The 17,545-nt window shown below is 45.7% G+C and overlaps 2 protein-coding genes across 2 annotated transcripts; one reads left to right on the top strand and one right to left on the bottom strand.

Moving 5' to 3' along the window:
• Positions 1–808: 808 nt before the first annotated feature.
• CSUI_005915 (s1 rna binding domain-containing protein) lies at positions 809–13,575 on the top strand (the record flags this gene model as incomplete). The annotated part of the gene is made up of 7 exons (XM_068066081.1): positions 809–3,705; positions 4,667–5,362; positions 6,389–7,599; positions 8,335–8,508; positions 9,196–9,285; positions 10,368–10,433; positions 11,162–13,575. 7 exons carry the CDS (start codon positions 809–811, stop codon positions 13,573–13,575), a joined length of 7,548 nt encoding a protein of 2,515 aa, XP_067921942.1.
• Positions 8,817–17,037, bottom strand: CSUI_005914 (otu family cysteine protease). The gene is made up of 3 exons (XM_068066080.1): positions 14,446–17,037; positions 10,317–13,210; positions 8,817–10,116 (listed from the first exon to the last, which is right to left on the bottom strand). The coding sequence occupies exon 1, from the start codon at positions 16,642–16,644 to the stop codon at positions 14,899–14,901; it is 1,746 nt and encodes a 581-aa protein (XP_067921941.1). The 5' UTR covers positions 16,645–17,037; the 3' UTR covers positions 8,817–10,116; positions 10,317–13,210; positions 14,446–14,898.
• Positions 17,038–17,545: the final 508 nt, after the last annotated feature.

Below are 17,545 nucleotides of genomic sequence, written 5' to 3'. Positions count from 1 at the left end.
CACATCCACATCCTCCTCTCGTCTACGTCAGTCACTCCTGTTTTTCCTCATCCTTTTCCTCGTCTTTCTTCACCTCCATTCTCTCAACACACTCTCCCCCTCCTTCTCACACGGTATAACTGCCTATCATTAAGCACCCCATAACCGCGATGTCCTTCACTTCCTCGAGCTCCTCTTCCGTCGACTCTCCAAAAGATGAAGAGAAGAAGAGTTTATGGTTCTTCTTTTGAGGTTTCTCTTGCTTCCTGAACGAAGAGAATTCTCGCATCTTTCTTCTTCTCCTTCTCTGTTCACGTCTTCTTCATAAGCATCATACAGAAAGAACCCTGTCTCCCAGCACTTCGCCAGAACACTCGGCTCGTACCCTTTTATCCAAGAAAAGACAGCGCGCTCATCTCTTTACCGCTCTCTCTATCTCTCTTCCCCATTCATCCTTCTTGAAGTAGATTTCATCTCTTTTACTTTCTTTATCCTGACTACCAGCAATAGCGTCAAGTCGCTTCTCTCTTAAACGCGTCTTGCAAAGCCCCCCTACTACATTTCTTCTTTCCTTCCGGCTCTCTTCTCCAATCTTTACTCAAGACATCTTGAATGTATCTTTTCCCGCCGCTCTGCCTTTCTTCTCTCCTTCCTTTCTACAAGCCGTTGAGATGACCTCGCAAGGAAAGTCGTAGTAAGCAAGACGAGATGTGAGCTTATAAGAGATGTCTGTGCGAAGCTTTCTCGTCGTCTTTCGTCCTTGGTTTTAGCATATGAGAATAGATAGGAATCTCTGTGTTTTCCTTCCAAAGGACTGTCTTTACATATCATGTTTCTTTCCCTACCTGTTCATCTTCAGATCTTCCTTTTATCTTTTTCTTTTCTTCTCTTCTCTCCTCAAGCTACACTGAGCTTCTCTTTGGTCTTGCCGTCGTCATCGAGGCATAGTATCCGAAGCTGGATACACCACGATGGAAGGAGAGGAGAAAAACCGAGACGGGGGGAGTGGAGAGAGATGGAGAGATATAAAGAAGGAGAAGAAGAAGGAAACGAGGAAGAAGAAGAAGAAAACTCGCGGGTTTCTTCCTGGTGGATGAGAATACCGCCTCTCACTACTACTAATGAGTTATATGACGCATTCAAGAAAAGCCATCTCTTTTCAAAGAGTTTTCATCATCCTTCTCGGCTTCTTCTTCTTCCGTCAGCGTCTCCATCCTTCTCGGGTGTACATACACCTTCTGGAGATCTCAAAGAAACCAAAAAGAAGTTTCCAGCTACAGCAGTCGCTTTCAAAGAGGATGTAGATCATCATGATCAGAATACTTCTTGGCATGCTCCAGGGTGGAGATTTCGACAAGATAAAAGAGGGAGAGAAAGAGGATCTTCTTCTCCTTCTAAAGCATCAAGGCTGGATATACAGAAGAAAGTCGTTTCTTCTTTACTCTCGGATTTCTCTCGTTCGGCTCATGTCCCCGTTTCAAGTGGTGTACGTACACCCGGGGAAAAAACATCATCAAGGCTCGCTTCTTCATTTCATTCATCCTTGCATGACGCAGCGTTAAACGCTTCTTTCAGTCATATCTCTCGTTCTTTTTCTTTTCCACCAGGTTTTCTTCTTCCGTCCTTTCTCGGCTTTCATCGAAGCAGAACAGGTCGTTTCTTTCGCCCTTATACAAAGAGAAGGAAATCTCCTGAGGACTTGTTCTCCTTGTCTTCATCTTCTCCTCTATCGTCTTTGAGGACTTCTCCTGTCATCCCCTCAGAGCGTCGTCACCGTGTCTGTCCTTCCTTTCATTCTTTGAGCTCATCTTGTTTGCATTCTTCTTTCCCTTTCCGATACGCAACTACTTCAAAGAGTAGAGTTGTCACTTGTTCCTGTTCTTCTTCTCCTGCACTTAGACGGAATCCTTTTTTCTTTGGTTCTTTTTGTGCACCTCTATCTTTTCTTTATCCTTCTGTAGTTTCTTTTTTTCTTGATGGAAAAACACCTTACTCCCATCCCACATGGCCTCCCACTACTCCTGGTGTACATACACCTCAACCGCGATCTTTCTCTTCCCTCCGAGCACGTTCACTTGATTACCCTGCCATGCCAACAAGCTATCCTAATCCCTCCCTTCCATCTTCTTTTCCTTCATCAAAGGATGAGGAGGAGAGAAATACCGACTGGGAGACTGAAGAAGAAGACGAAGAAGGAGAAGACGGAGAATCTTTCATGTCTCAATTACGTCGGGCTGCGTCTATTATGTCGCAACGGCGGGAAGAGCATGAGATGCAGAAGAAGCAGATCCAATCGGAGCTAGTTGATTTACAGAAGAGGGAGGAGCAGAGAATGAGAGAAAGAAGTCGATGGAAAAGAGAGACAGAGATCTATCAAGGTATCCGTCCTTTTACTTTAGATGATTTGAGGAAGAACAAGAAACTCACGTATGCACTTGAAACTTTGATAGAGAAGAAGAGAGAAGACGATAGAAAAGCTTCTTTATTGCGTATCCCTTTGAAACAAAGATACCCATTGTTTCTCTTACGTCCTGGTATGGAAGTCTACGGAAAAGTACGTAAAGTTCTCCCCTTTGGGTGCCGAGTTGATATAGGGTGTCTAGACACCTGGGCATTACTTCATGTCCGTGATATGTCCCGTATAACGGACTCTAAAAAGGCAGGTGATCATCTCTTCCTTTCATCTTCTTCTTCAGAGGCCAGCAGCACGAACGCAACTCTTCACCCTGAGACACAATCTTCTTCTCTAGATCCTTCTTCTTCTTCATCTCGTTCAAATCCATTTGACAGAAGTTCACTTTCGTCTCGATTAGGTCTACGACCTCCCCCTGTATCTCATACATTGATAGCGACAAAAGAGAAGAAAAGAAAACAAGCCCATTTTACAGAAGAAGAACAAGAGGCGCTGGCGAAGTTCTGGATCCAATACCCTGGAGATGTTGTCAAAGAAGGCCAGATTCTCCGGCTCTTCATTAAACATGTCGATGTTGCCAAGCGTATTCTCTCCGTTACCACACAGGGTCCTTCTCAGTATCTATCTCCTCTCACATCTCTTTCTTCTTCTTCTCTTAGTTTGCAAGATGAATCAAAAGACAAGAAGGAGAAAAGCGGTTTTTATGGTGATTTATCTTTAGAAGAAATAGAAGAGAAAGAAAAGATACGTAAAGATATGACTCGGTGGGATGTAGGCGATTTCTTTGTAGGCCAAGAAGTAGAAGGGCGTGTAACTCGAGTCACCTATCTCGGCTTATATGTGGATATCCATGGTGTAACGGATGCCTTTATACACTTCTATGAGCTTCATGGACTGCGCATGCAAAGGCTCAGTAACGATAATAAACAAAGACTTGAAAGTCTACGTAAAAAGTACGACCCTGTGGCGTATGAGGTCATGTCAAGGGCAGAGAAATCCATACAAGAGGAAGAAGAAGAAGAGAGAAGAACAAGAACCTCTTCTGTAGGCAATTTAAGAGAATGTCTTGAAGGAAAGGGAAGAAGAAACAGAAGAAAGACTGATCTTGACGGAGGCAGTCGACTTGCAGCTCTAAGAGAAATGTTTCTAGGGCAGAATTCACAAGATGAAGAAGGTGATCTGATGGATGAAGATACAAAGAAAAGAAGAGAAAGAAGAAGAGAAAGAGAGATCAAAGAAAACAAGTGGCTCTATGACGTAGGCGACTGGATTACAGATCTACGTGTCTCAAGTCTTGATGCCAAGAGGAAACGGTAAGGAAAGTCTCGCTCAAAAGACGAAGAAGACGAAGATAGATACATATCAGAATAAGAATGGAGTGAGGACAACTCTTCTCTCTCTAACTTGAACTGTCTTTGCATACTTCTCTTTGCCTTGTACATAGCGCAGAAACTTGTCTAGGTAAGGAAACAGTTCGACAGAGGTCTGGACTTGTGTGCGGGTCTACAGAGAAACGTGACATTTTGCGAAGGAAAGGTGGAAAGAAAGAAGAAAGAAGAGAAGCGAAATAGCGGTCCATACAAGGGCGGAAAAGAGTACTAGTAGCTGGGTCAGATGATGTCATGCATTTCATAGGGTAGTCGTTGACGTAGTTGGCTTTGCGTGGAAAAGACAAGTAGAAAGGGAGAAAAAAAGTTCTCGACTCTGAGTCCACGTCGGGTGTATATACACCTCCCATTCGACAACATCGCTACTTTCGACATCTGGCGGTATTCAGCTATAACCATAAAGGAGAGGCCATTCCGTCCTTTCTTTTGTGCCCGGCTTTAAAGTCTTTCTCCTCATGTTTCAATTTACTCTTCCGTAGTCAATGTCTCGAGAGATTCAGGAGTTGATGGTCTGTCTATCTTGTATCTAGGCTAGAAATTGAACTGAGTTTTGAAAGGCCAGGAGAGAGAGAGTGGAGATCTCGGTCAGCCAGTGACCACACGCCTAGGTATACCATTAACATCATCACCATATCATATGCATACATACATATATTTATATAGTACCATATACATGCCTACACACTTTTGTATACATAGATACGTCTGTACATATAGTCAGTCCGGCTCTTATGAACGTGAAGGGAGGATATTAAAAGACGATGAAAGATACACCCACACAGGAAGCATCTCTTATCTTGTCCTTTCTTCTGTCATTCTTAGTCCTTTTTTTCTCTTTTCTGTGCTCTTCTCTGTCTCGCTTTTTCCCCCTTTCTTTCTTTTTAAGAATCCAGCTGAGCCGTAGACCCGCCTCTGAACTGATCGAGCGCTGGCGAAAGAAAGAGAGAGACGAGCGATATCGTGCTTTACTGACTCCACAACAGCGTGAAGGTCTACAAGAAGAAGAGCATGCTGAAGAATCCCCAGACTTCAAAGAGCTAAAACGTCGTGCAGAAGAAGATCTTGCTCTGAAGTTGTATAGACAGCATAAGAAGAAAATGCTTGCTTACGCTCGTGAACGAGGTGTCTATACAGGAGAAGGAGAGACAACGAATCCATCTAATAACTCTCTGCAAGGGACATCCCCTTCTATTCCTTCAGACACCTCTGAAGGGTCTCCTGCTGATATCTCATCGATACAAGGAGAAGAAAAAGACGAAAGAGAGATGAAGAAAAGCGATCACGAGAAAGCAAGCGAGAGCGTGCTTGAGACACATCAAGAGATACGAGAACAACACCAGGAAGAAGATGTAGATGAAGACGATGAACAAACGAAGAAAGAGAAAGAGAAGAAGAAAGCACAGGAAGAAAGAAGAAACGAATTGAATCGACGTTTCGCTAGTTTCGGGATAGGAGCATTCGAAGAACAGAGAGATGAAGGAGAAATCCAGGAGGCGCTCGAATACCTAGAGAGATGGCGAGTTGTTAATAGAAATAGAAGGCTTCAGCATCAAGCTTATCAAGAAAAGAAAAGACAGCGCAGGTATGGAAAGACTCTTGAATCTTCTTTTCTTGTCAGTGGATCGATATCACCTGTCTCTCTCTTCTGTTTTTTTTTTCTTTTTCTTCCTTACCCTCTGAGTTAGGGAGAAGACAACGAGAAGAATACAGGTACCGAGGAGAAAGAAAGGTATCGTTGTAGAAGTGTACGGAAGTAGAGATGAAGCAAGAATACTCTTACGCACTCGGCTTTGTTCCTCTTGCGATATAACTCAGGCTATGCATACATGTCTACACAGACTCATATGTATATGTGTGTGTGTATACATAAAGACGTGTATGGATCTGTTCATAGAGAGAAAGTATAGATGGAGAACATGGAAGCTAGTTATGAGGCAGTGTCCTCTTGTTGTTCTTTCTCTCTCTGTGCTCCAAGGGACCTGTCGATGCGTCTACCATCACACATATGCAAACATAAAAAAGGGAAGGTATCTCTAGGGAAGAATTTTCTCTCTGTTCACATCTATGTATATGTTTTGGTATCTACCCATCTCTCTCTCTTCATATGTATATTCAAGTGTATCGAATCTATCGCACACATACGAATGGCCATCTGTGCGTAGCTAAATAGATAGACAGATAAAGAGATAGAGAGATCTTATCTGGTAGGGGCCTTGTAGTCAAAGGAGAGAATGATTCCGGCTCTCGCTCTTCCACTCAGCCTTTTGTCGGGCAGTTCCATCCTCATCTATCAGAAGCGTCTCTCTACGCCAAGTAACTGTTCTGATACGCTCTATGATATAAAGACAACCGACTGCCTCTATGTCGACATACCATGAAAATCCTTCCCTCTGCTTGCCTAAAGATGTCTCTCATTTGATTGATCTGTATCTATCTACCTATCTGTGATCTGTCTATCTATCTATCTATCTGTCTCTCCTTGATATAGTTACCTATCTATCTTTAATCTATCTACCTGTCCATTTGAGTGAGTATGAATAGAGTATCTGTCCCTTGTTAGGCCTTTTCATCTCTCGGCTATCTTGACTGGACTCTTTTTCTCTTTCAGACTTGAAAGGAAAGCACCCGATGAAATGACTATACAGGAGGCATGGAGAGTAGCAGGGACAATCAACGAAGAGATAGGAATGACGGACTTTATAGCTGACGCCAAACGACATGCAAAGTTATCAGGTGTACGTACACTCCAAATTCCAGACTTCTCAGGGAAATACCCCAAACTGAAAGAAGTCGAACCAGAAGATCTTGAACGTCTCTACCCTGAAGAAGCAACCAAGATTTCAGATTCAATCTCTTCTTCTTCAGTAGAAGAAGAAGAAGGACATGGAAGAGAAAAAGAAGAGGAAGTCGAGAAGAAACTCTCAAGGAAAGGAAAAGAGTCCAGTGAAACGGTATCTCTAGGTGAGGAGAAGAGACCAATGAGGACTGGAAAGGACACGGAAGAAAAAAGAAGGAAGAAACGGTTCGAAGGAGAGGAAGAAGCGGAAGATGAGCAGGGATTGATAGATCAGTCCTACCAGAGTGAAGAAGAGGTGGAGAGAAGAAGAATGAATGGACGTCTGGAAGAAAGAACGACAGATGTCTGCATGTCGATTGATAAACTGAACGATAAGGAGAAAGGAGATCTCAATGAAGAAGTATCACAGAAACCATCTTCTATATCTTCTTCTTCTTCTCTTCCTTCTTCTTCTGTCCCTTCCTCTTCTTCTCTTGCTTCTTCTAAGTTAGTCCAAGCCGCTCATGTAGAACGAAACTTACTGGGCAAATCTAGGGAGGGTGGGAAAGAAGAGAGAATACAAAGAGAGAGAGAAGAAGAACCTCAACACGTCTCTTCTTCTTGTCTCTCTCTTAAAAGAAAAGAAGCAAATCTCCAAGGAAAGCCTCTGTCACCTCTTCCGCCCTCGTCTCTCTCTTCTTCAAGAGACCTTTCTCCTTCGAAAGATGAAAGGAACCCTGCGATGTCCATCATAGGACAGCTCGCTCTCGCTACGAGTCGCTCTACTTCTCCGTCTTCTTCAAGAAAGAAGAAAAGAAAAGAAGACGTTGAATTTACAGAAGAAGAAAGACAAGCGGTGCTACGTGATCTCCGAGAGCATGCACTGGCCGCAGCCAAGAAGAGTCAACGTACAGGTAAAAGAGGAGGAGGAGGAGAAGGAGAAGCCGGAAGAGGTAGAAGGGGGAGAGAAGAGGCTTGGATGTCTCAAGTCTTACTTGAAGCTCAAGAGGAAGAAGAAGAATGGAAAGAAAAAGTCCAAGCAGGTGTGTATGGATGGGGATGCTTTTTCATGCATCTCTCTTTCTCAACTCTTTCATCTCTCCGTTCACCCTTTCTTTCGCTTTGCTACCTTTCTTAGATGGAAGTCTATCCATCTATCTATAGCTTCAATCCAATCATTTCCACTCCACCTATCTATCTACTTATCGGTATTTCTGTCTAGTTTTTAGTCTATCTATCTATCTATCTATCTATTTATCTATTTATCTATCTATCTATCTATCTATTTATCTATCTATCTATCTATCTATTTATCTATTTATCTATCTGTTGTCTTTTCTCTTTCTTCGTGCAGCTGCCGCTCTCTCCCTGTTTGCCTACCTCGAGATTGAGCTCACTATTCTTTCTCAACTTTCTATTGTTCTCTTTGTTTTTCTTCACTCTCTCCCGTCTGTGTTTTCTTCGGAGAAATTTGACAAGGGAGAGATGTCTCTTCTTAAAGGGTAGACACCCTTCTGTGAATGACATCACTTCATCTCTCTCTTCACTTCTTCATGACATCGTTTCGTCTTTCTCTCTCTCTCTCTTCTTTCTTTCTCTCATTCCTTTCTATAGGGCAACTCACGATCTGGCATTTCATGTATTTCGTATGGATCAGATACTCTTTTCGCATTCTAAAGAATCTTTTCTTCTTTCGTTCTTTCTTTCTGTTTCTTTTTTCTTTTTCTTCTTCTCGCCTTGTCTACACTCCTTCCCGTTCCGTTCCTGTCTCTCTTCAGGCTATCGAGACGAGACGGACGACGCGATGGATGAGGTGTTAGATGCCTTAGGCATAGAAGACTTAACAGAAGACGTTTTGGAAGAGGCGAGAAAGAGAGATATGCTGAGGAAGCTACAGGCGGATAGGACAGATCTTGCAGGAGATGTCAAGAAGCTTCTTAGAGCTCTCCTAAGTAGGAAAATCAATGTATCAGAAGAACAGCCTTTCTCTCGCTTTTTATGAACAGCTCTCTCTAATCGAAGAAGAGAGAAAGAGACAGGAAGAAAGAAATGTATACATATATATACATGCCGATTTGGTTTGCTGGCTTTATTCTTCTGCCTCGTGTCTCACGCGCTCTTCTCTTATTCTAGTGTATCTACCTTCTCCATCCCATGAAACTCATCTCTTTTCCTTCTTCCTATCTCTCCTTCCTCTTGGGTTGCCGTGTCGATGCTCTTGCAGCCTAGCTGAAGAGACCTCCGCGTACTACCTACCTCTCTGTCACTCTCTCTCTGTTTCTTCGCTTAGATGTCTCTTTCCGAGACAGGGTTGATTTCCTACGCACTTCTTATACGTCTTCTTTCTCTCTCTCTCTCTCTGTAGGAGTTTGTATGAGTGTGTATGTATGTATGAATATGTACGAGTGTGTATGTATGAATATGTATGTATGTGTCTATGTACGATTGTCTCTTTCTGTCTATCTGTCTATCTCGGTACCTTCCTGTACACTTCTAGATTTCAACCGCTGTATACGTTCTTAGCATGTCTCTGGCATCGTCTCTTTACTTCTTCGTAGTTGCTTCTGTCCATAACTTTCATGTCAAATTAGTCCATTCAAACCTTTCTCATCGTTTTCTCTCCTTCTTTTCTTCTTTAGCTCAGAGAAGTCGTCCTGAAGTTCAGCGGTTTGAAGAGCTAGCCACAGGTCATCAGACGGAAGAGGCCTCATGGGCTGACCAAACACAAGGTGAACTCAACAACAAGAAGACAACTGCATGCATGCATGAAGAAGCGAAAGAAAGAAACTCTTTTCGCCTTCCCTCGTCCTCATATAAAAGAGGAGCTCGGTGTACTTTTAGAGAAACTGTTCGACGATTCTCTGGGTTGTCTGTCATCTTTATATGTCGTTCTCAAGTCAGCTTGGAAAGAGGGACAAAAGCTTTCTTTCTCCCCAAGAGACCTGCTTTTTTGTGACTGTATGGCGAAGATGAGGTGCTAGAGAGCTATGTACATCTATAAAGACCTATTGGCTGACGTGTCTATCTGGTGTCTTTTCTTTAGTATGAAAGCAGATGAAGAAGGAGGCAGGAAAGGTAGCACAGACAGAAAGACGGAGAAAGGGGAGGAAGTGTTTCTTGACAATTTTCTGTGACATGTGGTTGAGGATTTAGATGAGAAGATGAAAGCGCGATCTTGATATAGAGAAAGCGGATAGAAACCATCAGACTCTCATGTACGCCATTACCTTTCTCTAGCTCCCTCTCACATTTCTGTAGAGACCGACAGAGAGACAGACTTTCTTCACGGGAGAATGAATGATGTCTCCTTGCTGTGCAGTTTATAGTCTACACAGCTGTCATATGCCCCCCACATACAGAGTCCCAACCTCTCTAGATATAGCTGTTTACCTTGGTGTATGTGCTAGTAAGACTTTCTATGTAAGGAAGACGAAGGAAAGATGGTGCCTGTCTCCCTGCATGCTTCCCTGTGGAGTGAAGTCTTTGAAGAATGGCGGCCGCTCGCTTCATCTAAAGACTTTTTGTCTTGCATATGAAAGAGATGAGTTTTAGGCAGGTCACTGCGGGAATGACAAGAGAAAAGCAAGCTCATACAAACGTACAAGACAAGCTATGAAAAGAGAAGACAGAGAGGTTATTCTTATTCTTCTTCTTTTCTACATATCTTTCTTCTTGTCTCACCCGCTCTCTCTTGTGTTCCGCGTCTCGCGCTTCCTTCTTCTTTCCACTTGATACCAGCTCTCTCTCTTCATGATCTTACCTCTTCTATTTTATCGCTTCTTCCTTTCTTTCTTTCTCCTTGTATCTTTAGCTGCTCAGCGTCTTTTGTTTGAAGGCTCTGAAGCAGAGCTAGGTCGAGAAATCCAAGAGACACTTGGTGAGCCTGTCTAGCTAGCTGCCTGCGAGATGTCAGTAGAAAGAAAGAGAAGGAGTTGTTTTCTTTCTATGTGATCATCTATCATCACTATCGCCGTCGTCTTCACATCTTGACAGGATAGATATCTAGTTTATACTTAGGCTCCTGCCTTTCATACTGTCGTACATGTATACGTACGTCTCCCTTGTCTAGCGCTCAGCATGCCGTGTAAGTGCGTGTGTATATGGTGTATATGGAGGTGTGTATATACCTATGTCTACAGACCCACGTATAAACCTATTTGTATAGACATGTGTATATATCTGTGTGTGGAGTGCTTGTTCGAGCTTGTATGACTGTCTGTCAGTTGTCTTATCATGTAGGGTATATACTTGTATACATAGCTGATTTTCCTTTCTTCGTGAGGGAGCATGCAAAGTTTCTCGAAACAAAAGAGCTGTGGAAAGGGAGACGGGTGATGGATGAAGTCAATGATGAAGCCTGAGGACGGTGAGCTTCTATTCTAGGAGGGAAGAAGCATTCATACATAGCATTATCATGCTAAAACACACATAGAGAAGAACCAGTGGTTCATAGAAAGATAGTTTGATGCGCGCATGCCACTAAAGATGTAAATTAATGATAGATAGATAGATAGATAGACTAAAGATAGATAGATAGATAGATGAGGTGTCCTCTCTTGGTTTCACATGAACCGTGACCCTTGCATGTGCACGTGTTATCTTTAGGGGAGGCTGACATGCTCGATGATGCTGATCTTCACATCCAAAAGACTTTGGAGAGGCATGCAGAGAGAGAGAAGAAGAAAGAAGAGAAGAGAGAAAGGAAAGCCTTAAGAAAAGCTCTGATGACCTCCGGCTCAAATGCTGATACCCCAAGCAGCGACGTCAATAGACCCAGGAGAAATATACACCAGAGAAAAGACGGAGACAACGAGAAGACTCTCTCTAGAGAAGAAAAGCAAACACAAGAGGAAGAGCACGAGGAGAAGCTGAGAAACCAAAAGATATCCAGAGGAGCTTTTGCCTGTCAGCAAGGAGCAGAGGAAGCAAGAGAAGAATCTGGCGTCAAGAGAAGAGATGAAGAGACACATAAGGAAGAAGAAAGAGGACAGTTGAAGAAGAACTCCAGGAAAGAGCTAAAGACACAGGATCATCAGGATGACGAGCTACTAAAATTTCTACTCGACAATACGGATGACGATGGCCATGGTTTTGTGGGACTAGATAAGGGGCAGAAGAAGAAGAAGACTCACGACAAGGAACACGAAGAAGAAGAAAACGAGCAGCAAGGAAGTGATGGAGAGTTTGACGAAGATTTACTCTTGTCCGAAATTGAGAGAGATTTAGAAGAGCTACTAGCTGAGGAGGATCAAGGAGAAGAAGAAGAACAAGAAATACACCAGGAAGAGCAAGCGAGAAAGCTGAAGACAAATGAAGAAGTAGTAACATGGAGAGATTCGAGAGGAGGAGAAGAAGAAGAGAGAGAGAATATCAAGTCAGAAGACGAAGAAGAAAAGGAACAGGCGATCAATAGGGAGAAAGCCGAACAAGATACAGGCATACAAGAATCTAGTACAAGCTCTCTTTCTTCATCTTCTGCCCCTTCTCCTTCTTCATCTTATCTTTCGTCCTCTCATACTTCTCCTAGATCTCCTTGCTCTTCTAATGTGCCCGCTCTGTCACCTTTCTTTTCTCTCAACTATCGAGCTGCAGCTCAGCGTGCACGGGCAGCTGCGGCATCCTTGGCGGGGATATCTTTTCCTTCATCCAGTGAGGGGGGGGGTGAACAACAGGGGGGAGAACAAGAAGTGAGTGAAGAACAAGAGAAGAGAGTGAACAAAGACGAGAGAGGAGAAACCACAGGAACAGAAGATACAGAAGCCCACCTACCAACGTTGAGAGAGAGAAAGGAGAGTCAGGAAGAACCACAGAAGATAGCTCCGCCACGCATTCAACATCCGTCTGAAGAAACTAAAAGAGAGGTCGAACTGGGAATGGATCTTTCCGCTCAGGGGGGCGCAGATACAAAAGGCAAGAAGAACAAGGGAGACAGCAGCCAACACGCACAGTGTGACAGAAGAAAAGGAAGTCGGAGAAATGTTACTTTACGATCAGGTGTAGCTGATGACGGTGTATATACACCAGGCAAGAGAAAAGGCGAAAGAAAAGATTTACTAGGAAAAGACGAGAGCAGCAACTTCGGGAGTACTCTTACTCAGTCCCCGTCATCTCGATCTTCTTCAACTTATAGTCGTGGATCAAGTTCCTTGACTTCTTCGAAAGTATCTCCTCGTGCCAGAAGCACTGGCACCCCCACTGCCTCTTCTTCGTTCTTCTCCCTGTCTTCCCCTGAGCACTCTCCGTGTTCTCTCTCGTCTCGGCCTGCCCTGGTGGCTATCGACCCTAAGGAGCGCCCCTCAACAATCTCTCGTACAGATCGCGTCATTAGGGAAACGATCTTATCAGCGGCGCGTCATTCTAAGAAACGTGAAGGTGAGAAGAGATCAACAAAAGGAGGCAAGAACAAAAACCTCGCCCCAGGAGACCAAGCGAATGCAGAAGAGATAGAAGCGATGTTAGGAGAAGGACAAGGGGGAGGTCGTCCTCTTCCTGAGTCCCTCGAAGAAGAGAATACGAGGGTAGCTGAAGCGAATCAGAAAGCTGAGAATGAGGCAAGAATGTTTACAAGACGCTGCGGAGTTCTAGGGCTTCACTTACCCCAACGACCTGTACGTACACTTGAAGAACTATGGAGATTGCAGAATAGCCAACAGTCTGTAGAAAAAACAGGATACGAAAGAGATGAGCTACGACGTCATAAGGCACAAGAAGACGATAAGAATCATGATGATAAGAATAAGAGGAAAGATAAGAGAAAAGAGGGGCAATTGATAGAGAGTGACGAAGAAGGTGAGGGAGAGTTGCCTGTTCCAGGAGTCGGAAGACGACGACCCATTTCACCTCATAGAGTTCTTATGGAAGCCGCACGTAGAGTACATGAACGAGGCGTTTTTGATCACTTAGTCGGGACAGTTGAAGGAGAGGATGAAGCAGCGAAAAATAGAACTGCCCGGGTCCTTAGGGCATCAGGGGCCATAGGACGAAAGCAACGGTGTAAAGATACTGAAGAACAAGGGTAGATAAAGCGTGTGTGTTTCAATGGATGAGAAACTCGACTTAGTTTTCCTTAAGGAATTTTCATCGAGAGAATGATGACGCGTGTAAGCCATCGTATCGTAAAACCAACAGTGCAGAGATACGACGAGAGTATCAGAGGAATGAATCCCTTCAAGGGGAGAGCTACATGAAGAGAGCATCAGAGCATTCATTTCTTTGATGGATGTAGAGGGCACCTAGTCGTCTGCCTGGGGAGCTGTATTATGCTCGTACACAGCTACAACTACTTTTGGCTAGCTCAAGAAGAACCCAACAGGTGATATGAAGAGGATAGGAACAACACACGGTGAGGACTACTGGGCTCCTTCCCTTTTCTTTTATTCCTGTGTATAGACTCACCTAACAAGAATCGACGATGATTGTTTACTAGAACCAACGTGCGAGCAAGCGGCTCACGTGACTAAACGCAGAGGAGGGAAGAAATGAAGACAACGGTGGGGCGGAATCAAACAAAAGAGCGACTGAAGGGAGAACAGGACACTCGAATAGCAACAAGATCGTGTGTCATCTTCCGGATTCAAACAGATGCACCCGTAGACGGAAAGCATTAACCCCTGGTTGGTTTCCGCGCACTCTAGTACTGCAGGCACTTCCAGCATACTCCATGATCTAGTCCAGTTAAGGGAGCTGCGGAACAAATGCGCGGTGAGGTAGTGAGAAGCACAATCACTCTGAAAACAGAGTATTGGTCACTGGGTGCATGCATACGTGAAGAGAGAGAGCCTGTCACCCAACGCCGTCGTGCCTTAAAGAACAAGGGTGTAAGACGATACATGGCGGCAAGTAGCCCAAGACGGACATTTTTTTTCCTATAGAACGGACAGAAAGGGTACCTGGAAAGCCACCACACCGGCAGTTGTGGTGGTTCCTGTTGGTGCGTGTGCCTCGCATCAATGTCGGTCGATGTGTAGAACACTTCACGTGCTCCCCTTTCCGATATCTTTGGGCAGGAACGGCAAGACCTGCCTGCTCGGGCAGCTGAGTTTGTCGGGATTCTTTCCGCATGCCCCTTGAAGAGGGCCGGACGAGCAGCCGGTCAGTATTTCGTGAGGGGTGAGTTTTTCCCTTGGCAGGAAATTCTAGTCAAGAAAGTTTCCTCAAACAGGGATTGAAGGTTTTTCTTTTTGGAAGAGAGCTTTCCTGCAACAACGCAGTCCCTGTGCTTTAAGGAAGTACACAGGTACTGCACTTCAGTTGAACGATACCTCGCTCTCAAGTCCATTCCACGACGCTACATGTCACTCGGGAAAGAATCCCTTGCCCAAGTAGGGTTGAAGCCCCTCCATTCACACGAGAACTGACTCGCCTCTTCGTCGGCGACGCGCGCTAGCGCGCACGCGGAGATGGTGGCGGACGACAGAGTTTCGAAAAGGGGGGGTGACCTGGACTACGGGTTGGAAGTCATTGTGAGATCGGAGATACAGGTATAACGCCGGCATTTCATGTAATGGCAAACCTGCGTTCGGCCCCGTCCGCGGCAGTACCACTTGCCAGGTACCGAATTCATCCACTCCTGCATCTCTATTGAACTTCGATGGGAGGAATGTACATATCGCGACACCAAGCAATTCAACAAGGAATTCTATTTCTACGTCTGTGGCGTTGGTACCAAGCTCTCGACTTCGCACTCTATAAACCCGAGCATCTACCAGTTGCTGTCGTGTGAGAGTCTCAACACTTGATGAACGGTGTGGGATACCTCGGCTCCGGGCACGACGTTCTCTCCCGCGTTCGAGATTCTCAAACTGCCGCAACTCTTCGGTCGGCAATATCTCCCCGCTTCCGAAATACGAGGAAAGAATCTGTTCCATGTAGTAAGCCAAGGCCTCCCGAATCTCCACCCAAAAATCCGTATCTCCGGTCAAAATCAGACTGACTGCGGCATAAAAACAGTTCCCGTCTCCTCCTCGGGCTGGGCTAAGGACTGCTGCTGGATCGCCAAGGTAGAAGGAAGGTCTTAGGAAGCTAACGTAACCCTCATCCCGAATGTTCAGTAGCTGAAGCAGGCTCAAGCGATATTCTTCAGATAGCCGCCTGAAGCCCATGTGCCGGTGAACACACCGTGCAATTTCTCGCTGATCGAGTATTGGCGATTTGGGCAAGCGTTCCAGAATGTACGCCACCGCGTCAGGGTTCCCGCGAGTGATTCGCATCAGAGACACGATTTCGTTGACAGATAATGCTGGATTGATTTCCGCCAGGCCCTCGAGTATTAAGACTGTATCTTCGTGTGATTCTCTCAGGAGGCGCTTGGCAGCCTGAAGAAGGTGGTGCAAGTCAATGTTCCGTATCCTTGTAAAAATCCCAAAATAGAGGGGTTGTGGCCCAGCTATCGAGAATGTGACTTCTCCATCCGATATGAAGGTTGTAGAATGCGCAACCACCTCCGCCACCTCGAGGAGTGGCTCGTCATCGTCGTTGTGCCCACCTTCCGCCAGCCTTCTCCTCTCTTCTCCACCTGACACGTATTCAGAGGGACTGCTCTTCAAATTCTCCTCGCTTCCTTTCAGAAGCAGGCGCTGGCGGGATAGGGCTCCTAACCAGGAATTTTCGGTGGAGGTATGTCGCAACCGAGCTTCCTCCACCTTGATCTGGTTGTTTCCACTAACAGCTGTGAGAAGACCTATTGTCGCCAGGATCAGAACTGCAAGCATAGAGCTGTCCCGGTGCGGCAACGGTAAAACGTCCGTGGCGCCAACTTGTTCTTCGGCGTACGACCTCAAGGAGGTATTTCCCACGTGCTCGTTGCTCGGCGAGAAGAAACGACGGAATTCTTCCATGATGACCTCGACCCCACGCAGCTTTTCTTCTTCAGCCTTGTCTTCTGCTCGGTTGTCCCTACGTGCTTCTTCATCTCCTCTTTCTGTTTCTGCGTTGCCCGCTGGGACGGACCCCCTGGCAGCATCGGGCTTCTCACTCTGCCCTTCATTTTCCGTGCTCGCTGGGGGTACGAGTTCCCCCGGTCCCAGGGCAAAGGAAGGAGAAGTCCAGGCTTCTTTATCACTTAAGGAAACAGGCAACTCGGGTGACATTATGTATCACTGGTATCAATGGCTTCGGGCTGCAAACGGAGCATGGATCCGAGAAAATAATGCGCCTCTCCACGCTGCAGCAGGAATGCACCTGCAAGGCCACACGGGAGACTGCTCAGATGAAGCGCAGCGCAAGGAGAAGAAAGTCTTGCACTGACGCAGCCGAAAAAAAACCAGGAAACAGTGAAGAGAAGAAATTAAGCAGCAGCGACTCGCCGATCGCTAGCAGCAGCCGCAGTCGCTGGCGGGGCCGTCGGCTCCCAGCGCGAAGAGGCAAGAGCGAAGCGCCCGTTCACTAGCCAGGCACCAAAAAGTTCATCTGCTCCCGGAAAATTCAGCCTCCACGCGTTTTGCCTCGCAGGAAGAAGGTATAGCTAGTTACGGGAAGGACCGAGCGCTCGGAGTGGAGCTCGTAGATCCATGCCCAAGTCGGCGGCACCGGTGCATGGTGGGGACGGATGGGCCGGCTGTCTCCGGGAGGTGGCCTCCACGGAAGTCTCGGGAAACATTAGCGAGGAGCGTTAGCGACATGCAAACGTCTTCACTATAGGTCCTCCACTCGAAGAAGTCGATCAGCCTTTGTATGCGAATAGAGTAGAAAGGGTCTGTTTTTTCTGGAGTGGCGGCGGCTTGTCAAGCTACACTCCGTTGTTCTGTTCTGGAGCGATCTGAGCAGACTCTATCCTGTCAGTTTCTTGCTTTCTATAGCCCGCAGACCTATCTGCGAGCTTCAACGGGAGCGAATGGTGCATTACGAAGAAAGGGAAGAGTTGATTCTGCGCCTGGAATTGGTTCTGAGGTGCTTAGGGTTCTTACCGAACGCCGAAGCCTCCATACTCGGGCGTACGGGCCTCCACAGTTTAGACTTGCTGCACAGTGTCTGTAATGGACGCCGCAATAT

Source organism: Cystoisospora suis, assembly GCF_002600585.1.
Source record: "Cystoisospora suis strain Wien I chromosome Unknown contig_2929, whole genome shotgun sequence".
Classification (NCBI taxonomy): Eukaryota; Apicomplexa; class Conoidasida; order Eucoccidiorida; family Sarcocystidae; genus Cystoisospora; species Cystoisospora suis.
The sequence above is the reverse complement of the archived record's forward strand: the minus strand, read 5'-3'. Positions and strand labels throughout refer to the sequence as shown.

Coding starts and splice junctions, on each gene's coding strand:
- CSUI_005914 (XM_068066080.1), bottom strand. CDS start 16,644: ATGTCACCCGAGTTGCCTGTTTCCTTAAGTGATAAAGAAGCCTGGACT.